Source organism: Macaca thibetana, chromosome 12 (genome assembly GCF_024542745.1).
Source record: "Macaca thibetana thibetana isolate TM-01 chromosome 12, ASM2454274v1, whole genome shotgun sequence".
NCBI classification, from domain to species: Eukaryota; Metazoa; Chordata; class Mammalia; order Primates; family Cercopithecidae; genus Macaca; species Macaca thibetana.
Genome location: NC_065589.1, coordinates 81,223,155 through 81,249,313, shown reverse-complemented (window position 1 = coordinate 81,249,313; position 26,159 = coordinate 81,223,155). Strand labels below are relative to the sequence as shown.

Genomic DNA, 26,159 nt, shown 5'->3' with positions numbered 1-26,159 from the left:
AAAACAAATACTCTGATTTTGAAGACTTCTCAATTATAATCTATTTTTCTTTCAATTATTCATTCTTGAACTGAGGAAACAACCACAAGATGTGTTCAGAAACCCACTGGATCCACAGTGAGACAGATTTCAGCCAGAACTTCACTGACTACCTGACATCCATAAGTCCCTACTCTGGCTGGTGAGCCCAAGTGACATTTTCAGTCTGTTTGGAATAGTGTCAGTTCAGAGACAGCGTCCAGTTATTTCCCTCAAAGTCCGATTATTTCCTTTTCCCCAATGCACAGTCATCCTGGTAAAAGATGGTAGGTCTCTTTGGGGAAGGCTGTGAGAAAGACTACAAATTTTTGGCAGTGTAGCAAGATCCTTTCTCTAGTGGATCTGGCCTCTCCTTCATTCAAGAGGTTCTGGGTCTGTAAATTGGCTCAAGTATGGACATTGATTGAGAGACCATGACTCTTCTTATGATTCAAGTTAGACTTGTTTACTGACCTAGAACCTGACCTTTTGTGCTTCTACAGATCATGTAAGAATTTAGTAGACTGCACATCTATTTCACTTCTAGTGACACCTTGATCAACTAACAAATACCATAGTCTCTGAATCAGACTATTCTGATTACTGTTTTTACTACTGTTTATATGTTAACCACACCCATCTTTAGTGACTATGTGCTGTCTTTTGGCTCCTGTCCTGCCTCGGATCTAATTATCCAATTCCATTTTAGGATTCCAGTTTGATGACAGCAGTTTCCTTATAATTCCTGACCCACAGAGGAAAAAGACCATAGAGCTCTTCAAGGATGCTAGGGTTCCCATCACAAATTCGTTTCCCATAGTCCTGGTGAAAGATGTGTCTTCTGGACCCTCCTGGTATGGGCAAGCAGGCCTTAAATTATAAATCTACTCTAACATTTCAGTCTTCCTAAGCCTTTATATACTTTCCTCTGCAGTGTAACAAAGCAGTTCTGGAATTTCAACTTCATTTAGCATAGCCCATTTTTTGGTTCATGTTTTAGCCAACTAACCAAACTGTTGGAGTCCTTTCTAACCCCTTGAGTGATGACATTAAATATAGGATCTCTGTTTAGTGGGTCCATATCAATAAAGTCAGCCTGAGCCAATGTTATATTCCTTCCATTATTACCTCAACACCCTTAATATCCATTCCCACATATGTTTCCTGTATTTCTGTCTGTATAGATTGGAAACATCTTGCAGTTATTTGGAATGTAGCTCAACTCCTTGTGGGTCACATTTTGTACCTCACCTTTCAAGGCCCACTGGAACTTAAGTCTAGTCAAAGGTCTAAAAGCAAAGACATGCAGTGGGGGGTAAGCTAATGAGAATCAGCAGTGCTTTGCAAGGCAAGAACTATATCCTCTTGCCCCATTTATTCATGATAGATCACCTCATTAGTTTTGCTTGATTAGATTTTGACTTTTGCATTTTCCTTATATGTTCCCCTCACAAAGTTACCAATGATCATGTAGTCCAAGTTCAACAACTTTGGAAAATAATTTTGCATCATTTTAAAAAATGTCTATATGTTGTTTGACATTATTGATTCTTCTTTCATTTCTCTTCTCCTTACTCTAATTTTCATGTGCCTTATTTATAAGAATTCTCCAACATTGAGACATTGAAAATTTTTTTCCTCCCCCTCTCTGTTCTGTCCATACTCTTAAATTAACAGTAATTTATTTCTTTTCTGGATTCCCATGACTCTTGTATTCACTGCTACATATTATGGCACTCTGTCAAAGATTTCTTCCTTAATGGAAGAAAGGCAGGTCCCCAATGTCTGATGCTCTAATGTATTGATGGATAGAAGAAAAAAAAGTTTTTACATTTTAAATTTATTTTTTTTATTTTCTTTTCAGCATACTCTGGCTTTCAAAGAAGAAACAAAAACCTTTTTTCTACTAGTCATATACCAGAATAGACAGGAATAGATCTTGGAAGCTTCACTCACCTTTAGTCTATCTTTTTATTTCTCCTTTTGTGCTCAGTGTTCACTGTTAAGGTAATTTTTATAGAGGTGTGCACAACCAGATAAAAGTTGGAAATATAATAGTTTACATTTTATTTCTTTCAGAATTTTGTATTTTGTCTATTCCTGCATTGTCAAAATGGATTGATTATACTCAGCCCCCCTTCCATTATTTTTTGAGTACCAAATTAGTGACTATAGTATTTTGAGCATATGTTTAGTACTCAGAAGACATAGCCTCTATCCACTCATTCTAAATTGGCAAAAATATAGAGAGACACTAGAAGGTTTAGTGCACATGATCATAATTTACTATTTAGTTAGAATAAAATGCATTATACTGAAGCAAAGTAATTAGAATTGCCTTTTACCTAATAATTGCTACTAATTGCTTTCAAGAGATTAGATCCCCCAACCCCATTTTTAATGACAGTGGAATTATTTTACCTGCCATAGCATTAATGGTGTTAATACTATTGATTTTCATATTTTCCTTGCATAGTTCAAAATGTCGTCTTGTTAACAAGAATTCTTTATCAAGGATAAAAATGCATGTTACTAAATAGATAGGATAACTATTTTTTTTGTTGTTGTTTTTCATCTCACTAACAAATGGTGCCAACTGGAATGTTTGACTGCCTCCAATGTTATAAAAAACCAGATGATATTTCTTCAAATATATGGTCAAATTTATTTTAGTCTTCTTTTTGAGCCAACACTTAATAATCAAATAGACTACTCATGAACAACTAGATTTAAGTGACTGAATTAAACTTTGAAATATCAGATTTTATCAAGGTTTGTTTTTTGAATTAAGATAATACGTGTGTTATCATTTAATCTTCCTTATCCTCATTTAACAGAGAAATGATGAAGAAGCAGTTGTGGATAGAGGTGGAACTCGTTCTATTCTCAAAACACACTTTGAGAAAGAAGATTTAGAAGGTAAGACCTTTTTTCTTGGGATAGCTATTAGTATGCTTTCCAAAAGTATTTCAAAGATAAATGTAGTTTGTCACATTGTGAAGAATTGCAAAAGTTGATATCAGAGTAATGGTAGCTTATTGGGGAGGAGTACATCTGATTGTTTTGGTACAGTCTGGAATGTCAGTAGGCAGACCTGAAAACAATGAGAAGCATCAGTTCATCAAACAGACATTTATTGAACCCCTACTATATTCTAAGCACTGTACTCTGTGTCAATCTTTCAATAATCCCTGCTTCGTGTAATTACAATCAATTGAGACATGATGACAGATCAGCATATCAAGTGCTATATGAGAGGTGAATGTGGGACAGGAGGGGCATCTAACTCAGCCTGTGTTGTCAGAGTAGGCTGTCACTGGAAGAGAGGTAAGAACAATTGGAATTCTCATTTTACTCATATATATGTGTGTGTGTGTGTGTATGTGTGTATATATATGTATACACCCACACACACATGTATAGGAAAGATATAGGCACCATTTTTGTGTGTTCTCTTTAATAGGAAGAAGGATGACTAATTCAACAGGGAGGTAGTATGGCCCAGTGGTTAACTGTAAAAGTTCTGAAACCAGACTGCAGTGGATTCAAATACCAGTGCTGCCCCTTATTTATCATAGGAACTTCAGCCGGTTAGTTACCTTTTCTGCACCTCAGTGTCCTTAACTGTTAAAGCAAGGATAATAATGGAATACATTTCCTAGTTTTTCTATGAGAATTAATGGAAAATTACTTAGAATAGTACCTGGCAAAAGAGTTGTATAAATATTGTCAATTATTGTTATACCAACATTTAATGTACATACAGGATTAGCTAATTGTCACTAATGAGAAATTGTTACTAATGAGATACAAGGTATAGTATTTGTCATCTTTTGATTGAAAAGTAAAAGCAAGGTGATCTTAAGTACAAGTCATCAGAGAGAACTCCCAATAAAGCACTGAATTGAGAGGTAAGAGTTTTTTCATTTTAAGCCTTGTAATGTAACCATTTATAGTACAATTAAATTAATTCTTCTTGGATCTTATCTTTAGTCACAACACTGACATAACAGGAGACTTACTATAACCTTTAGAAACAACTCTCAACAACTATATCGACTCTTTGCCTGACATTTTTCTTGTTGCACAAAAATACTCAGATCTAAGAAGGTTATGCTTACTGGGTAGGCCTATTGATTTGCTATGTTATCCACATTCATTACATAAATTTAAGGGAGCAAAACCTTGAAAAATCTAGACTGGTAATGGATAATATTTTAAAAATTATCTTTGGGTTTGAAATGCCATTACATTTTTTTAAACAACATATTTACCTTCCTATTTATGTCATGCTATGACAAGCTATCCCTATCTTTTTTATTTATTTATTTTTTTAATACTTTAAGTTCTAGGGTGCATGTGGATAACGTGCAGGTTTGTTACATATGTATACTTGTGCCATGTTGGCGTGCTGCACCCATCAACTCGTCATTTACATCAGGTATAACTCCCAGTTCAATCCCTCCCCCCTCCCCCCTCCCTGTGATAGGCCCCGGTGTATGATGTTCCCCTTCCCGAGTCCAAGTGATCTCATCGTTCAGTTCCCACCTATGAGTGAGAACATGCGGTGTGTGGTTTTCTGTTCTTGGGATAGTTTGCTGAGAATGATGGTTTCCAGCTGCATCCATGTCCCTACAAAGGACACAAACTCATCCTTTTTGATGGCTGCATAGTATTCCATGGTGTATATGTGCCACATTTTCTTAATCCAGTCTGTCACTGATGGACATTTGGGTTGATTCCAAGTCTTTGCTATTGTGAATAGTGCTGCAATAAACATACGTGTGCATGTGTCTTTATAGCAGCATGATTTATAATCCTTTGGGTATATACCCAGTAATGGGATGACTAGGTCATATGGTACTTCTAGTTCTAGATCCTTGAGGAATCGCCATACTGTTTTCAACAATGGTTGAAGTAGTTTAAAATCCCACCAACAGTGTAAAAGTGTTCCTATTTCTCCACATCCTCTCCAGCACCTGTTGTTTCCTGACTTTTTAATGATTGCCATTCTAACTGGTGTGAGATGGTATCTCATTGTGGTTTTGATTTGCATTTCTCTGATGGCCAGTGATGATGAGCATTTTTTCATGTGTCTGTTAGCAGTATGAATGTCTTCTTTTGAGAAATGTCTGTTCATATCCTTTGCCCACTTTTCGATGGGGTTGTTTGTTTTTTTCTTGTAAATTTGTTTGAGTTCTTTGTAGGTTCTGGATATTAGGCCTTTGTCAGCTGAGTAGATTGCAAAAATTTTCTCCCATTCTGTAGGTTGCCTGTTCATTCTGATGGTAGTTTCTTTTGCTGTGCAGAAGCTCTTTAGTTTAATGAGATCCCATTTGTCAATTTTGGCTTTTGTTGCTGTTGCTTTTGGTGTTTTAGACATGAAGTCCTTGCCCATGCCTATGTCCTGAATGGTATTACCTAGGTTTTCTTCTAGGGTTTTTATGGTATTAGGTCTAACATTTAAGTCTCTAATCCATCTTGAATTAATTTTCGTATAAGAAGTAAGGAAAGGATCCAGTTTCAGCTTTCTACTCATGGCTAGCCAATTTTCCCAGCATCATTTATTAAATAGGGAATCCTTTCCCCATTTCTTGTTTTTCTGAGGTTTGTCAAAGATCAGTTGACTGTAGATGTGTGGTATTATTTCTGAGGACTCTGTTCTGTTCCATTGGTCTGTATCTCTGTTTTGGTACCAGTACCATGCTGTTTTGGTTACTGTAGCCTTCTAGTATAGTTTGAAGTCAGGTAGTGTGATGCCTCCAGCTTTGTTCTTTTGACTTAGGCTTGTCTTGGCAATGGGGGCTCTTTTTTGCTTCCATATGAACTTTAAAGCAGTTTTTTCCAATTCTGTGAAGAAAGTCATTGGTAGCTTGATGGGGATGGCATTGAATCTCTAAATAACCTTGGGCAGTATGGCCATTTTCATGATATTGATTCTTCCTATCCATGAGCATGGTATGTTCTTCCATTTGTTTGTGTCCTCTTTTATTTCACTGAGCAGTGGTTTGTAGTTCTCCTTGAAGAGGTCCTTTATATCCCTTGTAAGTTGGATTCCTAGGTATTTCATTCTCTTTGAAGCAATTGTGAATGGAAGTTCATTCCTGATTTGGCTCTCTGTTTGTCTGTTACTGGTGTATAAGAATGCTTGTGATTTTTGCACATTAATTTTGTATCCTGAGACTTTGCTGAAGTTGCTTATCAGCTTAAGGAGATTTTGGGCTGAGACAATGGGGTTTTCTAAATATACAATCATGTCATCTGTAAACAGGGACAATTTGACTTCCTCATTTCCTTACTGAATACCCTTGATTTCTTTCTCTTGCCTGATTGCCCTAGCCAGAACTTCCAACACTATGTTGAATAGGAGTGGTGAGAGAGGGCATCCCTGTCTTGTGCCAGTTTTCAAAGGGAATTTTTCCAGTTTTTGCCCATTCAGTATGATATTGGCTGTAGGTTTGTCATAAATAGCTCTTATTATTTTGAGATACGATCCATCAGTAGCAAATTTATTGAGCGTTTTTAGCATGAAGGGCTGTTGAATTTTGTCAAAGGCCTTTTCTGCATCTATTGAGATAATCATGTGGTTCTTGTCTTTGGTTCTGTTTATATGCTGGATTACGTTTATTGATTTGCATATGTTGAACCACCCTTGCATCCCAGGGATGAAGCCCACTTGATCATGGTGGATAAGCTTTTTGATGTGCTGCTGGATCCGGTTTGCCAGTATTTTATTGAGGATTTTTGCATCAATGTTCATCAGGGGTATTGGTCTAAAATTCTCTTTTTTTGTTGTGTCTCTGCCAGGCTTGGTATCAGGATGATGTTGGCCTCATAAAATGAGTTAGGGAGGATTCCCTCTTTTTCTATTGATTGGAATAGTTTCAGAAGGAATGGTACCAGCTCCTCCTTGTACCTCTGGTGGAATTGAGCTGTGAATCCATCTGGTCCTGGACTTTTTTTCGTTGGTAGGCTATTAATTATTGCCTCAATTTCAGAGCCTGCTATTGGTCTATTCAGGAATTCAGCTTCTTCCTGGTTTAGTCTTGGAAGAGTGTAAGTGTCCAGGAAATTGTCCATTTCTTCTAGATTTTCTAGTTTATTTGTGTAGAGGTGTTCATAGTATTTTCTAATGGTAGTTTGTATTTCTGTGGGGCCGGTGGTGATATCCCCTTTATCATTTCTTATTGTGTCTATTTGATTCTTCTCTCTTTTCTTCTTTATTAGTCTTTCTAGCAGTCTATCAATTTTGTTGATCTTTTCAAAAAACCAACTCCTGGATTCATTGATTTTTTGGAGGGTTTTTTGTGTCTCTGTCTCCTTCAGTTCTTCTCTGATCTTAGTTATTTCTTGCCTTCTGCTAGCTTTTGAATGTGTTTGTTCTTGCTTCTCTAGTTCTTTTAATTGTGATGTTAGAGTGTCAATTTTAGATCTTTCCAGCTTTCTCTTGTGGGCATTTAGTGCTATAAATTTCCCTCTACACATTGCTTTAAATGTGTTCCAGAGATTCTGGTATGTTGTATCTTTGTTCTCATTGGTTTCAAAGAACATCTTTATTTCTGCCTTCATTTCGTTATGTACCCAGTAGTCATTCAGGAGCAGGTTATTCAGTTTCCATGTAGTTGAGCGGTTTTGATTGAGTTTCTTAGTCCTGAGTTCTAGTTTGATTGCACTGTGGTCTGAGAGACAGTTTGTTATAATTTCTGTTCTTGTACATTTGCTGAGGAGTGCTTTACTTCCAATTATGTGGTCAATTTTGGAATAAGTGTGATGTGGTGCTGAGAAGAATGTATATTCTCTCGATTTGGGGTGGAGAGTTCTATAGATGTCTATTAGGTCTGCTTGCTGCAGAGATGAGTTCAATTCCTGGATATCTTTGTTAACTTTCTGTCTCGTTGATCTGTCTAATGTTGATAGTGGAGTGTTGAAGTCTCCCATTATTATTGTATGGGAGTCTAAGTCTCTTTGTAAGTCCCTAAGGACTTGCTTTATGAATCTGGGTGCTCCTGTATTGGGTGCATATATATTTAGGACAGTTAGCTCTTCCTGTTGAATTGATCCCTTTACCATTATGTAATGGCCTTCTTTGTCTCTTTTGATCTTTGATGGTTTAAAGTCTGTTTTTTCAGAGACTAGGATTGCAACCCCTGCTTTTTTTTGTTCTCCATTTGCTTGGTAGATCTTCCTCCATCCCTTTATTTTGAGTCTATGTATGTCTCTGCATGTGAGATGGGTCTCCTGAATACAGCAAACTGTTGGGTCTTGACTCTATCCAGTTTGCCAGTCTGTGTCTTCTAATTGGAGCATTTAGTCCATTTACATTTAAGGTTAATATTGTTATGTGTGAACTTGATCCTGCCATTATGATATTAACTGATTATTTTGCTCGTTAGTTGATGCAGTTTCTTCCTAGCCTCGATGGTCTTTACATTTTGGCATGTTTTTGCAATGGCTGGTTATCGGTTTTTCCTTTCCATGTTTAGTGCTTCCTTCAGTGTCTCTTGTAAGGCAGGCCTGGTGGTGACAGAATCTCTAAGCATTTGCTTATCTGTAAAGGATTTTATTTCTCCTTCTCTTATGAAACTTAGTTTGGCTGGATATGAAATTCTGGGTTGAAAATTCTCTTCTTTAAGAATGTTGAATATTGGCCCCCACTCTCTTCTGGCTTGGAGAGTTTCTGCCGAGAGATCTGCTGTTAGTCTGATGGGCTTCCCTTTGTGGGTAACCCGACCTTTCTCTCTGGCTGCCCTTAGGATTTTTTCCTTCATTTCAACTTTGGTGAATCTGGCAATTACGTGTCTTGGAGTTGCTCTTCTCGAGGAGTATCTTTGTGGCGTTCTCTGTATTTCCTGAATTTGAATGTTGGCCTGTCCTACTAGGTTGGGGAAGTTCTCCTGGATGATATCCTGAAGAGTGTTTTCCAACTTGGTTCCATTTTCCCCCTCACTTTCAGGCACCCCAATCAGACGTAGATTTGGTCTTTTTACATAATCCCATACTTCTTGCAGGCTTTGTTCATTTCTTTTTCTTCTTTTTTCTTTAGGTTTCTCTTCTCGCTTCATTTCATTCATTTGATCCTCAATCGCTGATACTCTTTCTTCCAGTTGATCGAGTCGGTTACTGAAGCTTATGCATTTGTCACGTATTTCTCGTGTCATGGTTTTCATCTCTGTCAATTCGTTTATGGCCTTCTCGGCATTAATTTTTCTAGTTATCAATTCTTCCACTCTTTTTTCAAGATTTTTAGTTTCTTTGAGCTGGGTACGTAATTCCTCCTTTAGCTCTGAGAAGTTTGATGGACTGGAGCCTTCTTCTCTCATCTTGTCAAAGTCATTCTCCATCCAGCTTTGATCCATTGCTGGCAATGAGCTGCGTTCCTTTGCAGGGGGCGATGCGCTCTTATTTTTTGAATTTCCAGCTTTTCTGCCCTGCTTTTTCCCCATCTTTGTGGTTTTATCTGCCTCTGGTCTTTGATGATGGTGATGTACTTATGGGGTTTTGGTGTGGGTGTCCTTCCTGTTTGTTAGTTTTCCTTTTAACAGTCAGGACCCTCAGCTGTAGGTCTGTTGGAGATTGCTTGAGGTCCACTCCAGACCCTGTTTGGCTGGGTATCAGCAGCAGAGGCTGCAGAAGATAGAATATTGCTGAACAGCGAGTGTACCTTTCTAATTCTTGCTTTGGAAGCTTCCTCTCAGGGGTGTACTCCACCGTTTGAGGTGTGGGGTGTTGGTCTGCCCCTAGTGGGGAATGTCTCCCAGTTAGGCTACTCAGGGGTCAAGGACCCACTTGAGCAGGCAGTCTGTCCGTTCTCAGATCTCACCCTCCGTGTTGGGAGATCCACTGCTCTCTTCAAAGCTGTCAGACCGAGTCGTTTGCGTCTGCAGAGGTTTCAGCTGCTTTTTGTTGTTGTTGTTGTTTAGCTGTGCCCTGTCCCCAGAGGTGGAGTCTACAGAGACAGGCAGGACTCCTTGAGCTGCTGTGAGCTCCACCCAGCTCTAGCTTCCCAGGGGCTTTGTTTATCTACTTAAGCCTCAGCCATGGCGGGCGCCCCTCCCTCAGACTCCCTGCTGCCTTGATCGCAGACTGCTGTGCTAGCAATGAGGGAGGCTCCGTGGGCGTGGGACCCTCCCGGCCAGGTGTGGGATATAGTCTCCTGGTGTGCCCGTTTGCTAAGATCCTTGGTAGAGCGCAGTATTGGGGTGAGAGTTACCTGATTTTCTAGGTGTTGTGTGTCTCAGTTCCCCTGGCTAGGAAAAGGGATTCCCTTCCCCCTTGCGCTTCCCAGGTGAGGCGATGCCTCACCCTGCTTCAGCTCTCGGTGGTCGGGCTGCAGCAGCTGACCAGCACCAATTGTCAGGCATGCCCTAGTGAGATAAACCCAGTACCTCAGTTGAAAATGCAGAAATCACCTGTCTTCTGTGTCGCTGGCACTGGGAGTTGAAGACTGGAGCTGTTCCTTTTCGGCCATCTTGCTCCGCCCCAAAAAAAGTCAGCTATCCCTATCTTTACTAAACACACACCAAGAAAACCTAACACCGCAAGATGGTAGCCTAGAAATATGCTCAGTTCCAAGAAAAAATCATCTTGAGTTTAAAGATGGTAAATGGTCCTTTTTGTTGGAAAATACTTAATTAAAAAATAGGGTTTACTAAGATCATTTTAATTGTTATACCTACATATATTACATATGCTTTGCTTGGCATAGTTAAGAAATATAGATAACAGTGTGCAATGCTTACTAAAAGAGATTTCTGATTGGTTTTGCACAATCGGATTAGCCAGATTTTGTTCTATTTACTGATTTCAATAATACGTAATTGAATCCAAGAAGTGAATAACTGTGATTAAGTCACTGGTGATTAAAATTAACTATAGAATGCAAATTAACATTGAATTTTAGAATTTTGAAAGAAAACAGGAAAAAATCTGATTTATATTGACGTTCTAATATTTGTTTTACACACAGCCCATACTAAATAAACAGTCTAACATTTGAAGATGCTATGGAGCGTTCTCTTGTGATGCACACAAAAATTTAATAGATCTATTAGTTGTTCTGGATCGATTAGCCAGAGTCAGGAAATAGTGCAAGAGTGAGGTGATGGGTATCATGGTTCAGCAAGAATCAGCTGGCAGCAGAACATCACATGAGTAAGTGGGAGAGCACCAAGGAGAAAGGTAGCATTATTGAGATAATGGTGATAGTAATTCATCTTCTGTTTGGTGTTATGGTAATTCATCTTCTGTTTGGTGTTACTATAACAGAATGCCACAGACTGGATAATTTATAAAGAAAATAAATTTATATCTAACAGTTCCAGAGACTGAGAAGTCCAAGATTGGGAGGTCCATATCTGGTTAGGACCTTTGTGCTGTATCATCCCATGGTGGAAGGTGGAAGGATGAGAGCGGGGAGAGAGATTGAGCTTACAGTCTCAAGCCTTTTGATAATCCACATTAATCCATCCATTCCTGAGAGTGGAGCTCTCATGACCTAAACACTTCCCATTAGGCCCCACCTCACAAATTGTTGCACTGGGGATTAAATTTCCAACACACGCCTCTTGGGGACACATTCAAACTGTAGTGTCCTCCTTTTGTGCAATTTAAAGGAAAAGAACAAAACTCCACTTTTAAAGAGCTTCTTTATTAAGGCAGTTAATACACAATAAATATTTTAAATAAAATGGATTTGGGAATTGCTATCATAAACACATTTTAAAAATATGTAAACTCTTAAAATTTTACATTTGAAAATGAGTGTTTCTCAGGAGTTATGTGTATATATTTATTTAATAAAATTACTGGTGTAATATAACATCCTGAGTACAGATTGTAGAAATGCCAGATGTTTAAAAATATCTGTAAAGTCTCAGGTGCAATATATTTAATGGGAAATGATCCCCTGTTCAATAACAACAGGTTGGTATATTAGTTAATTTCTTCATATGTATATTATACATTCTGCTAAATGATATATCAAGTGTATAATTTTCTCTCTCTAAGTCTGTTTCTTTATTTTATGTATATCTTGTACAATTTTATGTCTTTTCCTCCTATTAAAATAGAAAGAAAACAATCTTATTAGATTCTTCTATTAACCTCCTATTTTTGTAAATCATGTAGTCAGTCAGTACATTCTTTCAGTTCTATCTCAGTGGTGTCTCTACTCATCTCCTCTCCCTTCCATTCCCACTGCCACTGCTCTACTGCCCTCTCTCTCCTATGTACTTTGCACTGAGTCTTTCCCATTATACAGCCTCCTTAATACTGCCAGAGTGTTCTTTCTAAGCCTACTTCTATTTCCTGCAATAAAAACAGTGAAGGGTATTGAATCCCTGTCATCAGATAACTTCAGGATTCTGAGTAGAGCAAAAATTGTTGAGGTTAAGCGATTTCTGTTTTTGGCCTCCCATGTCAATGTGAGATGAGTACTATCTAAGTATAAGATTACAAAATGGGAAATACATTAATACCCTTAAAATTCTTTCTTCTACTTGCCCTTTAACACATGTCAGATAAAACATAAGATACCCAGATACATTTGAATTTAAGGTAAATAATAAACAACTTTTTAGTATAGGTAACATCCCATGCAATGTTTTTATTTATTACTTTTTATTTGCTAAATCTGGAAAACTTAGTAGTGGATATTACAGTGAACCACCAATATTCCCCTTTAAGGACTGAGGTATTTATTTCCTTAGTTGCCAGAGGTGTTGCCTGCTTGATGGCTTATACTTACTTCCTCCCCAGGAATTACCTTCAGCTGAAAGGAGCTGCCTCTTGCCTATGGGAGCTGCCTTCCTTGTGGTTTACTGAATGAGTACAATTCAATGAGTACATGACCCTATAGTCAATGAAGGCTTACAAAAGTCTGGCCCCCTTGCCCCAATATGAGACAACTCTGAAGGGTTGTCCCAGCATCAGAGTTCCATTTGGAATCTATTGAGACCTCTACTGCAATTGCACCATAATTTCAAGCTCGCCCTGTACCAAAAAAATTCCCGTAATCCTTCAGTGTTGTTATTGCTGACAGTTCTCCTCAACAAACTCCCTGAACACATATCTCAGAATCTGTTTCCTAGGGAAGCCAGTCCTCCAATTGATCATTTCCCTGTTCCCTAAATAGTACCGATAGACGTACTTGATAGTTGGCAGGAGCACTATATTGATTATTTAGCTTGTGGAGTTAAGAACTATTGTAGTGGCTTAGGGGACTCTAAACTACTTGATTTGGCCATGATAGTAAATGAAAATCAGTGTTGCATCTGAGGGAGAATGGCAGAGTTTCTTCTCAAGTTTCTGCTGCTTTTAAAGGCCTAAAGTATGTGTCAGTGTGGCCACAACAGAAACTTGTCACACCCTGGAGGATGACAATGGACTACTTCAAATTCACCCAACTGGTAGCACCAATTGCAGCTGCTGTATCAGATGTGGGATCTTGGCTACAGCAGGTTAACATGGCCTCAGGAACATGGTATGCAGCTATTGATCTGGAAAATGCATTTTTCTCCCAATTACTATCGAAAAGGAGTACCAGGGGTAGTTACCATTCCTGTGGGAAGTACAACAGCGCATATTTATAGTCTTGTTCCAGGACTATGTTAACTCTCCTACCTTCTATCATAATAGAGTCCAAGGGGATTTGGATGAGTGAATGTCATACAGAACATCACATTGTTTCACCATATTAACCCAATGACCAGGAAGTGGCAAGTATGTTGGAGGTCTTGGTAAGAGAGACACATTTCGGTTTCTGTTTCTCAGTGAATCTGATTAAAAAACAACATGAAAGAGAATGCCACTCAATACTGAGCCTTCAGCTCCAGGGTGAATGCATGGATAGGTGACGTGAGTTTCTATAGGAACTCAGTGAAAATAACCCAGTGCCCCTTCAGTTACTCTTATTCACCTCAGTTCTCTCTTCATTATTCACCTTTGTCCTGTCCAGTTTTTCTCAGAATGAATGATGGCACTTTTTAAAATTTAATGGATATTTTATTTTTTTCAGATATGAACATTGTTTTATCTTCTGCAGGCATAAGGGTAAATTTACCCAAATAGTATGATCTATTAACTACTTAAATGATCATAAAGAAAATTTAATAGCTAAAGGTGATGTGCTATAATTTCAGCCATTTTGAATGCAGTGATCAACTACCAATCAAGGAGATGCTATTAAAAAAAATGGGACTGTTTTTCTTAATTATTTGAAAATATTTTTGTGTAGATCATATAGGAATAGCGTAAGATTTACTATCTTAAACGTTAGCTGAAATTGGTGCTACGAGTAAGTCGAGTTTGAAGTAGTCCAATCATCCTCTAGGATGTGACAAGTTTCTGTTGTGGCCACACTGATGCATACTTTAGGTCTTTAAAAGCAGCAGAACTTGAGAAGAAACTCTGCCATTCCCCCTCAGATGCATACTGATTTTCATCAGTATTGCAAGTGTACAGTTCAGTAATGTTAAGTGTATTCACATTGTTGTGCAACTAATATCCAGAACTTTTTTCATCTTGCAAAATTGAAACTTGCTATACAAACAATAACTCCCCTTTTCTTCTGCCCCCAGTTCCTGTCAACAACCATTCTACCTTCTGTTTCTATGAATTTAGCTACTTTAGATATTTCATGCAAATGGAATCATATACTATTTGTCTTTTCGTGACTGACATTTTATTTAGTATATAAAGTTCTCAAGTTTCAGTCACGTTGTAGCATGAGTCAGAATTTTCTCCCTTTTTAAAGTTGAATAACATCTCATTGCATGTACCACATTTCCCCTGTCCTTTCAACTGTAGAACTTTTGAGTTGCTTCACTATTGTGAATAATGTTGTTGTGAACATGGATGTGCAAATATCTCTCTGAGATCTTGTTTTCAATTCTTTTGAAGATACACCCAGAAGTGGGAATAGTGGATCATGTGATAATTCTATTTTTAATTTTTTGAGGAACTGCCATGCTGTTTTCCATAGTGGCTGCACCATTTTATATTCCCAACAAAAATGCACAAGGGGTCTCCACATCCTTGCCAACACTTATTTTCTGGTGTGTGTGTGTGTGTGTGTGTGTTTTGATAGTTATGGTAACGGATGTGAGGTGATATCCCACTGTAGTTTTGATTTGCATTTCCCTAATACTGATGTTTAGCATCTTTTCATGTACTTGTTGCTCACTTGTATATCAACTTTGAGAAATGTCCATTCTAGTCCTTTGTCGAATTTTTTAATAAGCGAGTGACTTGAATGGACATTTAACCCTATCAAATTTTTAACTTTTTAAAAAAATATTAAAATTAACTTTTTAATTTTAAAAAAATTTAATAGGGTCAAAAAATTTTTAATTAATTATTATTAGGTTAACATGGCTGTCTTATTGTTACTGAGTTGTAGGAGGTCTTCGTATATTCTAGACAGTAACCTTTTATCAGATATATGATTAGTCAATATTTTCTCCTATTCTGTATGTTACCTTTTAAATCTATTGGTTGTGTCCTTTGATGCACAGACATTTTTTAGTTTGATACAGTTCATTTTGTATATTTTACTTTTATTGCCTATTCTTTCAATGTCATAGCCAGGAAATCTTTGCCAAATTCAATATAATGAAATGTTTTCCTATGTTTTTGTATTAGTCCATTTTCACGCTGCTGATAAAAACATACCTGAGATTGGGCAATTTACAAAAGAAAGTGGTTTAATGCACTTACAGTTCCATGTGGCTGGGAAGGCCTCACAGTCACGGAAGGCAAGGAGGAGCAAGTCACATCTTACATGGATGGCAGCAGGCAAAAAGAGAGAGAGCTTGGGCAAAGAAACTCCCGTTTTTAAAACCATCAGATCTCCTGAGACCCATTTACTATCGTGAGAACAGCACAGGAAAGACCCACCCCCATGACTCACTCATCTTCTACTGGGTTCCTTTCACAGCATATGAGATTTATGGGGCTACAAGATGAGATTTGGGTGGGGACACAGAACCAAACCATACCAGTTTCCTTCTAAGAGCTTTATAGTTTTGGGTCTTGAAGTTTAAGTTTTTGATTCATTTTGAGTTAATTTTTGCATATGGTATAGGACCCCAACAGTTTTACTCATTGTATCTCTTTGTTTCTTAACATTATACTTGTTACAACCTGCATTAGGTTTACACAGGTTGAATTTCTTTTCCAAATCATTGTTATATAGACAACCTACTTAGAGAGAGAGAATGTTATTTCCCATGTTTGAGCAAGTGCTTATAACATAATTTCTGCTACTTTCTACAGTCTGAGAACATAGAAGTAGTAAAACATTAGGAATATTATTACAGACTTTCTGTTAAAAAAGTTTCTATATTGTCCAATGCCAAATTAATGCCTTATCATATCCTTCATTTGCTAGTGTTTTCCTCTGCACAAAAATAGAATGCTCATTCTGCCCATCCATTAGTGTTAGCTTCTACGAGTTATCATCTTTCCCCGCATAATAAGAATTATCTTTCTCCTCTTAACCTCTCTTTATGAAAGTTTATGCCTTTTCTTATATGATTGTTTTACATATCTATACATCTTTGTTATTTGATTATAAACTCATTGAGGGACAAATTTTCATCTTTTACATTGTTGCATTCTCCCTGGGATCCAGCACTTTTACTTAAACTGGATAGGTACTAAAAAATGTGTTGCATTGAGTGCCATTCATATATATTTCAATAATACGTTACTGATCATGTGATAACTTTAATTTATAATGTAATTAGATGCATAATTAATGTTCATCAGATATTCAAACATTTAACACATAAGTACAGAAGTTTCTAATAATGTTGCATATGCTAAGATAAATACATCTGATTACATTTTAATCTGATATTCAGGAATTCATAAAAGTATAACTTTAATGAAAAAGTTAAAATAATAATAAATTCTTGGCCTGCAAATTAAATTTAAAGATACTTTAAAAAAACTATATTGCTTTTAGCAGATATTAATATCTTTTAAGTCAAAAGTTTAATAGAGGGCCAGGCGCGGTGGCTCACACCTGTAATCCCAGCACTTTGGGAGGCCGAGGCGGACGGATCACGAGGTCAGGAGATCGAGACCATCCTGGCTAACACGGTGAAACCCCTGTCTCTACTAAAAATACAAAAAATTAGCCGGGCGTGGTGGCGGTGCCTGTAGTCCCAGCTACTTGGGAGGCTGAGGCAGGAGAATGGCGGGAACCCGGGAGGCAGAGCTTGCAGTGAGCCAAGATCGCGCCACTGCACTCTAGCCTGGGTGACAGAGCGAGACTCCGTCTCAAAAAAAAAAAAAAAAAAAAAAAAGTTTAATAGAGAAAATAATGCCCCATCTTGATATTCTTTTGCTTATTGCATTTGGGCAAAAATAATTGGCTTACTAGTTTATTTCCTTTTGGGGCCAAATAGTACACTATAGACCTTAGTTTGTTTTGTGTTGCTAAAACAGAATACCTGAGTAATTTATGAAGAAAAGAAGTTTATTTAGGTCATAGTCCTGTAGGCTGAGAAGTTCAAAAACTATGGCAACAGCATCTTCTTGGCTTCTGGTGAGGGCTATTGTGCTTCATCTTAACATGGTGGAAGGCCAAAATGGAAGTGGCCATGTGTGAAAGGGCAAAACTCAAGAAATATCCTTGCTTTATAACAACCTGCTCTTGAGGGATATAATCCATTTTTATGAGAACTAATGCCATCTTGCAGGAGTGAAAACTCCCTCACTACCATGAGAAGGGCACCAAGCCATTCATAAGGGATCTGCCCTCATGAACTGAACACCTCCCACTAGGCTCCACCTCCCATCACTGCCACATCAAATTTTAACATGAGGTTTTGGTGGGGAAAAACCATATCCAAACCATAGCAAGACCCAAAGTTCAAAGATAATATAAGTAAAGCACCTAGCACTGAGCTATTATACAACATAATTCTGTCAATGGCAGTATTCTTCTACTTTTCTCATTTCGCCCAGTGCATTCTTGAGCTCTTAAAGATAACTAAAATTGTTTTCTAACTAGAACTATTGTAATTTCAAGTGTTTTAGACTAAAAAGCCAAATATAGTAAGTGCATATCTCGTAATTATAATATTTTGCAACTAAAGTGAAAATTAGTTTTAAAAATAAAGAAAAAAAGTGAAAAATTAGGGCTGGGCCTCTACTTTCTAACATTTTGCCTCTAAAATCTTATGCCAAGGATATTGGCAAACAATAGCCTATTGGCCAAATTTTTTTTCTGCCACCTTTATCTGCATGGCCTTTGAGCTAAGAATAATTTTTACATTTAAAAGTGATAGGAAAGGATCAAAATAATATTTATGACATAAAATTACATGAAATTCAGACTTTAATGTTTCTTAATAAAGCTTTGTTGGAACATAGCCATGTTTTTAATTACATTTTGTCTATAACTGCTTTTGCACTACAATGGTAGAGTTGTGTCGTTGTGACAAAGAATATACGTGTCTCCATTTTGGTTCACACTGCTACTCAGTGTACTACAAATCATAGTGAGTTTGAGTGCCATTCATATTACTGCATACAACATTGTATTTATTTTTATTACCAGTGCATATCCATCATGTAAGAACAAGAAAATAAGAGAAAAATGAACTTTGATTGTCTTGCTTTTATGGCACAGTGGAGTATGGATTATTTTATTTAAATAGATGACAAAATGCTTATTTATTATGTAATGACACTATAGCTATGCTAAAAGAAAAGAATATATCTCCACATAACCAGACTAACCACTCATCACAATATTCCTGACTCACAAGAAGACAACAGTCATAAATATTAGAAGGCTTAAAATGGAATTTCTCATTATAGCAGAGTTTTCTCACAAAACAAAAAGGACAGTGAGACTTCAACCAATGTACATTTCTGAATGGATCATTTGTTAGCCAAGTATGCCCTTACAAGACTGTGACACTCTAAGCAGGGCTATCAAAATGTCCACCCACACAATACCTGCCTTAATGAAAAGCTCAGTACCAGTTTCAGGCCATTTAAAAACCTTAGCCTTTATTATATTGAAATTAAGTAGCATTATTATTCTATTATGATCCCTTTTGAAATAAGCTTTTACACATTTCTAATGCTTTCCTCAGAGCAGCTCATATAAATTAGTGATTTTTTAAAAAAATTCTTTCATTTCAAGTTAATCTATTAATACTTTAGATCTCATTCTCAGGAAAAAATTACTTTATTTCATGTACAGTAATTGCAAATAGAATATAGTTTACGATTTTCTTCCAAATGAAGCTTGAGCCTGGATAAAAATATTTTTAAGTGCCCAACAATATTTAGATATTATTTGCCATGTTTCTGTTTTCATAGGAAGAGATTACATGTTTAATAAAAAATGCATCTCTAAAAGGATAATCTGACTTTGTAAAATTATAAATTCTAATTTTCAGTCAAAACAACCCTGAACGTGAACTTATCGGAATCTTGTCTGAGTGACTACAACCCCCTCCCCCAACCTTAAAAAACACACCACCAGCCCCCCTCGCCACCAGTATGGCCAAACCAAAGGAAACGAGAAGCAGGAACATAGCTACACAGGTCAGAGCCAAATATTAAGAGTAAAAATAGTATCTTGAGCTTTCAGAACCACAAATTTTCAAAGTGAGTCAGAGGACAGAGTAGCAGCTCCATTTTCAAACAGAAGTAACTACATTTTTCTAATCAACTGCCGTGTTATGGAGCATAAACTGCAGGAAATGATGGATTAATGTCATTTTATGTATCAGATAAGCAAGAGGAAGTATCAGTGGTGTGCTTTATTTGGTGAGTCGATCTTGATAAACATATTCAATAAACATCTTCCACTTATGTCCTTTAATGCAGTACAATGCTTTTTAAAAAAATATTCAATTTGTGTGTACATCAACCAGAAAATGTTCTATATAAAAACTGTATTTTGCTTGGGTTTGGAGATGAATGTTTCATAAGATACCTATATATGTATTAAAATTATTTAAATATGAGGAAAAAGAACTTGTTTGCTGTTGGTGATGAAATCATGTTTAATTATAGTAGCTGAAAAAAATGTGCCAAGGGTAAACAAACTTGTTTAATGCTATTAGTCTTCAGGTGAGAACAGTTGCTTGAAGAGTTGGGGACACTGGGAGCAACATAGATGGTCAATGAAAAAATGACAGAAGATTAATGTCACCCATGTGTGGAGTAGGAAACCTTCCTCCTCACCACAAACACACCAATTCAGGAACAATTCACAGAAAAATTCCCTTTGTGGGAAATTCAGCAACTAATTGAAGGGCTCCTGCACCCTGGGTGAATGCAAAATCAGATCCATTGAAGCTGGTGAGGATATTCAGGACAGCTGTTTGCCAAAATTTCTACCCCCAACGCAACACCATACAATGGGGAAAAGAGTCCCAGCTCTCAGCTTCTCCCAGAGGAGGTTTGGGCATCCAATACCCCAACTTTGGTGAGGGCTACCCAAAGGACTGGCTTCTGTCTTCTCTGTCTTAAAGTGCTAATGGTGTGGAATTATCTAGCCACCTGGGGGAGAACAGAGATGGTGGCTTAGATTGATTGAACAGAGATGGTAGCCACTATAGCTTTTCCTCCCTAGCTCAGAGCATAGAGCTGGCAAACAAAATCCCTACCTTTCAGCTTCTCCCTGGGAATGGAAAGAGTTGGTACATACATTAAACTTTCCAGGGGTGTTCCAAAGGATGGGCTGAAATCCCAAAGAATTCAGTCTCACTCATCCTGGTGCACTCACAAGACCTGGCAAACCCTAGACACCTGGGGCTACAATAAATACACAAGCAAATGAGTTGAACAAGCAATAGGTTTAAGAGGCTTTAGAATCTCTGTCTGGACTTATTGGTGGGGATCTTCCATATGAGGCCAACTCTTTGTGAAGACTGAGAGAGAAGGCTGCTTTATCTGATGCAAAGACACCAATGCATAGAGTCAAGTAAGATGAAAAAAAAAAAACAGGAAAATATGTTCAAAACTAGGTAACAGAAAAATCTGCAGAAATTGACTCTAATGAAACAAAGATACACAATTTACCTGGAAGAGAATTTAAAATAACTGTTATAAAGATGCTTACTGAGGATAGGAGAACACTGCATGAACAAAATGAGAATTTCAGCAAAGAGATAGAAAATATTTTAGAAGTACCAAACAGAAATCATGGAGTTGAAGAATAAAATAACTAAATTGAAAAATTCACTAGAGGGTTTCAACAACATACTAGATCAAGCTGAAGAAAGAATCGGTGAACTTATGGACAGGCCATTGGAACTTGCTGAGTCAGAAGAACAAAAATGACACCATAATGCAAACGAATAAAGAAAGCTTAAAGAACTTATGGGACACCATCAAATGGATCAATATATGCATTATGAGAATTCCAGAAGGAGAAGAGAGAGGGAAAGAACCAGAAGTCTTATTCAAAGAAATAATAGCTAAAAGCTCCCAATTCTGGAAAAGGAAATGTGCAATCCGAGGACCCCCAAAAAGGAAAACTTAAAGATATCAACACTAAGACACCTTGTAATCAAATTGTCAAAAGTCAATCACAAAGAGAAAAAGCAACAAGGGAAAAGTTACTTGTCAGGTACAAGGGAAATTTCATAAGAGTATAAGTAGATTTTTCTTCAGAAACTTTGCAGATGAGAAGGAAATGAGATGATAGATTCACAATGCTGGGAAAAAAAAAAAAAAGCCAACCAGGAAAAGTAGACCCAATGAAACTATCCATCAATCATGAAAGAGAGATAAAGTCTTTTCCAGACAAACAAAAACTAAGGAAGTTCATCACCACCAGACCTCCCTACAAGAAATGCTAAGGGAACCTCCTCTACTTGAAATGAAAGGACACTAAACAAGAACAAGATATCATAAGAAAGTATAAAAAGTATTGGTAAAGGCAAATATATAGACAAATGCAGGACTGTAATACTGCAATAGTGGTAGGTAAACCACTTTTAATTCAAGTAAAGTTAAAAGACAAAGTAGCAAAATACTTTCAATAACTAAAATACTTTTAATAAGTAAAACTATGGTAATAGATACACAATATAAAGAAATGTTGACTGTGACAACAATAACAAAATGTGTATGGGAAGGAGAATAAAAAGGGACATGTTTTTGTATGTCATTGAACTTAAGTTGTTATCAGAAAAAAATAGACTATCATTACTATAAGGTATTATATAAGCCCCATGGTATCTAATAGGAAAATACCTAAGAAAGGTATCAAAGATCCCAACAAAAAAATCAACAAAACATAAAAAATGACAGCAAGAGAGGAAAAAAATGCACAAAATAATTACAAGGCTAACAGAAAACAGTACATGACAATAATAAATCCTTCTCTATCAATAATTACTTTAAGATTAAATAAATTAAACTTCCCAATCAAAGACATAGGGTGGTTAAATGGATTAAATGTATAACCCAATTATGTGCTGTTAACAAGAGACTCCCTTTAGAATTTAGGACATACATAGGCTCAATGTGAAAGAATGGAAAAAAAATTGCATGAAAATGTTAAAGAAAAACGAGCAAGAGTGACTATACTTATATCAGATAAAATAGACTATAAGTCAAAACTATCTCAAAAGACTCAGAAAGACATAATGATAAAAGGATCAATTCACCAGGAATATATAACAATTGTAAGTAGTTATGCACCCAACAATTAAGCACCTAAACATATAAAGCAAACATTGACAAAACTGAAGAGAGAAATAGGCAGCAATACAATAATAGTAGGAGATTTCAGTACCTCACTTTCAATGATGGGTAAAACATATTACCCATTATCCATGGGCAAAACAGACCAAAAGGAAATAAAGGACTTGAACAACCTTATAGAAAAAAATGGGCCCAATAGACATGAACATTTCACTCAATGGCAGCATAATATGCATTCTTTTCAAGTGCAGCCAAATATTCTCCAGAATAGATCACATATTAAGCCAAAAAGTATGTTTTAAAAATTTAAAGTGATCAAAATTATACCAACTATTATTTCTGACTACAATGGAATGTGAAACTAGAAATCTATAGCCATGGGAAAACTGAAAAATTTATAAATATGTGGACATTAAACAAAACACTCTTGAACAACTAATGGGTCAAAAAGAATTCAAAAGAGACATTAGAAAATATCTTGAGAGACATGAAGATGAAAACATAATATACCAAAACTTATGGGATACAGCCAAAGTAGTATTAAAAGATAAATTTATAATGATAAAAGTCTATATGAAAAAAGAGGAAAGATCTCAAATTTGCAACCTAATTATACACTTGAAGGGACTAGAAAAAAAAGAACACACTAGACCCAAAGTTAGCTGATAGAAAAAAATAGCAAAGATCAGAGCAGAAATAAAACAAAATAGATAATAGAAAACAATAGGAAAAATCAATGAAATTGAGTTTTTTTAAAAGATGAAATTGACAAACCTTTGGCCTGACTTAATAAGAAAAAAGAGAAGATTCAAATAAATATAAATCATATATGAAAGAGGAGATATTACAACTGATATCACGTAAGTTGAAAAGTTCATAAGTATCTATGATAAAAAATTATATGCTAAGAAACTCTATGACCTTAAAAATGGATAAATTCCTAGGAACATAGGAATTCTACCAAATCTACCAAAACAAATCTACCAAACATGAATCATGAAGATATAGAAAATCTGGACAGACCAATAACAAGCAAGAAAACTAAATCAGTAATAAAAGACCTCTAAATAAAGAAAATTCCAGGAACAGATTGCTTCACTGGTGAATTTTACCAAATATTTAAAGAAGATTTATGTCAAACTATTTTTATCTTGAAGAAGAGGAAATACCTCCAAACTCATTGTATGATGCCAGCATTACCCTGATACCAAAGCCAGACAGGGACACTGCAAGATAAGAAAATTACATAATAATATCTCTAATGAACATAGATGCGAAAAGTCTTAACAACAAAGAAAACCTAGCAAGCTGAATTCAACAGTACATTAAAAGGTCATATGACATTTATTAAAGGAAGCAATTGATTCATTCCTGGGCTGGGGTTCAATATATACAAATCAATAAATGTGATATGCCACATTCGCAGAGTAAGGAACAAAAAATATATGATTATTTAACATCCTTTCATGATAAAAACTCTCAACAAATTAGCTATAGAAGGGATGTAGCTCAACATAATAAAGGCCATATATGACAAGTCCACAGTTTACATTGTAATGATGAAAAGTTGGAAGCTTTTCCTCTAAGATCAGGAACAAGGCAAGGATGCCTACTCTTGCTACTTCCATTCAACATAGTACTGGAAGTCCTAGGAAGAGCAATTAGGCAAGAAAATTTTTCATGTGCAGATGAGAAAAAATGTACATTCTGTGGTCATTGAATGGAATGGTCAGTAGATATCTATTAGGTCCATTTGGTCAAGAGTGCAGTTTAAGTTCAGAGTTTCTTTGTTAGTTTTCTGCTTCAGTGATCTGTCTAGTGCTGTCATTGGGATGTTGAAGTCCTCCACTGTTATTGTATATCCATCTCCCTCTTTTCTGAGGTCTAGTAGCATTTGCTTTATAAATCTGGGTGCTCAGGTATTGGGTATAAATATATTTAGGACAGTTAAATCTTCTTGTAGAATTGAACTCTTTGTCATTATATAATGCTATTCTTTCTTTCTTTTTTTTTTTTTTTTACTATTATTGGTATAAATTCTGTTTTATCTGATGTAAGAATAGCAACCCATGCTCTTTTTTGTTTTCCATTGTGTGATATTTCTTTCTCCACTCCTTTACTTTGAGCCTGTAGGTGTCCTTTCACATTAGATGGATCTCTTCTAGTCAGCAGATGTTGAGTCTTGTTTCTTAAATGTAATTTGCCAATCTATATCTTCATTTAGGTCATTTCTGTTCAAAGTCAATATTGACATGTGAAGTTTTGTTCCAATCATAGTATTGTTAGCTAGTTGTTTTGTAGTCTCAGTGGTATAATTGCTTTATAGGGTCTTTGAGTTTTGTACTTATATGAGCTTTTATGACAGGACAGTATTGTCATATATCATTTGATGACATAAAAGAGTATACTCTTTTCTGATCAAAGTTAACATTTTATGACATAAAAGAGTATACTAATTTCTGTTCAAGGTTAATATTGACATGTGAAGTTTTGTTCCAATCATAGTATTGTTAGCTAGTTGCTTTGTAGTCTCAGTAATATAATTGCTTTATAGGATCTTTGAATTTTGTATTTATATGAGCTTTTATGACCGGAGAGTATTGTCCTATATTCTTTTATGACATAAAAGAGTATACTCTTTTCTGTTCAAAGTTTATACTTTATGACATAAAGAGTATACTCATTTCTGTTCAAAGTTAATATTGACATGTGAAGTTTTGTGCCAATCATGGTATTATTAGCTAGTTGCTTTGTAGTCTCAGTGGTATAATTGCTTTATATGATCTTTGAATTTTGTACTGATATGAGCTTTTATGACAGGAGAGTATTGTCCTATATTCTTTTATGACATAAAAGAGTATACTGTTTTATGACAACGAGTATTGTCCTTTTCCCCCATGTTTACAACACCTTTGAACATTTCTTATAGCAACAGTCTCGTGGTGATGAATTTTCTTAATATTTGCTTGTTTGAGAAATACTTTATTTCTCCTTTGTTTATGAAGCTTAGTTAGGCAGGATATACAATTTGGGGCTATATTTTTTTTTTTCCTTAAGAAGGCTAAAAATAGGCCCCCTATCTCTTTTGGCTTATATAGTTTATGTTGAGAAATCCACTGCTAGACTGATGGAATTTCCTTTATAGGTGACCTGACCCTTCTCTCTAACTCTCTTTAAGATTTTTTCTTTAGCACTGACCTTGGTTAGTCTGATGACTATATGCCTTGATGATATTTGTCTTATATAGTATCTTGCAGGTGTTCTCTGAATTTCTTTTATCTGGAAGTCTACCTCCCAGCAAGATCAGGGAAATTTTTCTGAATGATTCCTTTAAATGTGTTTTCCAAATTGCTTACTTTCCTTCTTTCTCAGGAATACCTATAAGCTATAGGTTTGGTCAATTTACATAATCCCATCTTTCTCAAAGCTTATTTTTCAAATGCTTTTCTATTTAT

General features: G+C 36.2%; 1 protein-coding gene across 10 annotated transcripts in view; it reads left to right on the top strand.

Moving 5' to 3' along the window:
• SLC4A10 (solute carrier family 4 member 10) overlaps positions 1-26,159 on the top strand; it is a 474,235-nt gene that overhangs the window by 242,049 nt on the left and 206,027 nt on the right. For all 10 annotated transcript variants that reach the window (XM_050752258.1, XM_050752259.1, XM_050752257.1 and 7 more), the window contains one exon: positions 2,856-2,937. In XM_050752258.1, the coding sequence (XP_050608215.1) occupies positions 2,856-2,937 (82 nt within the window). The remainder of the gene's footprint in view (positions 1-2,855; positions 2,938-26,159) is intronic.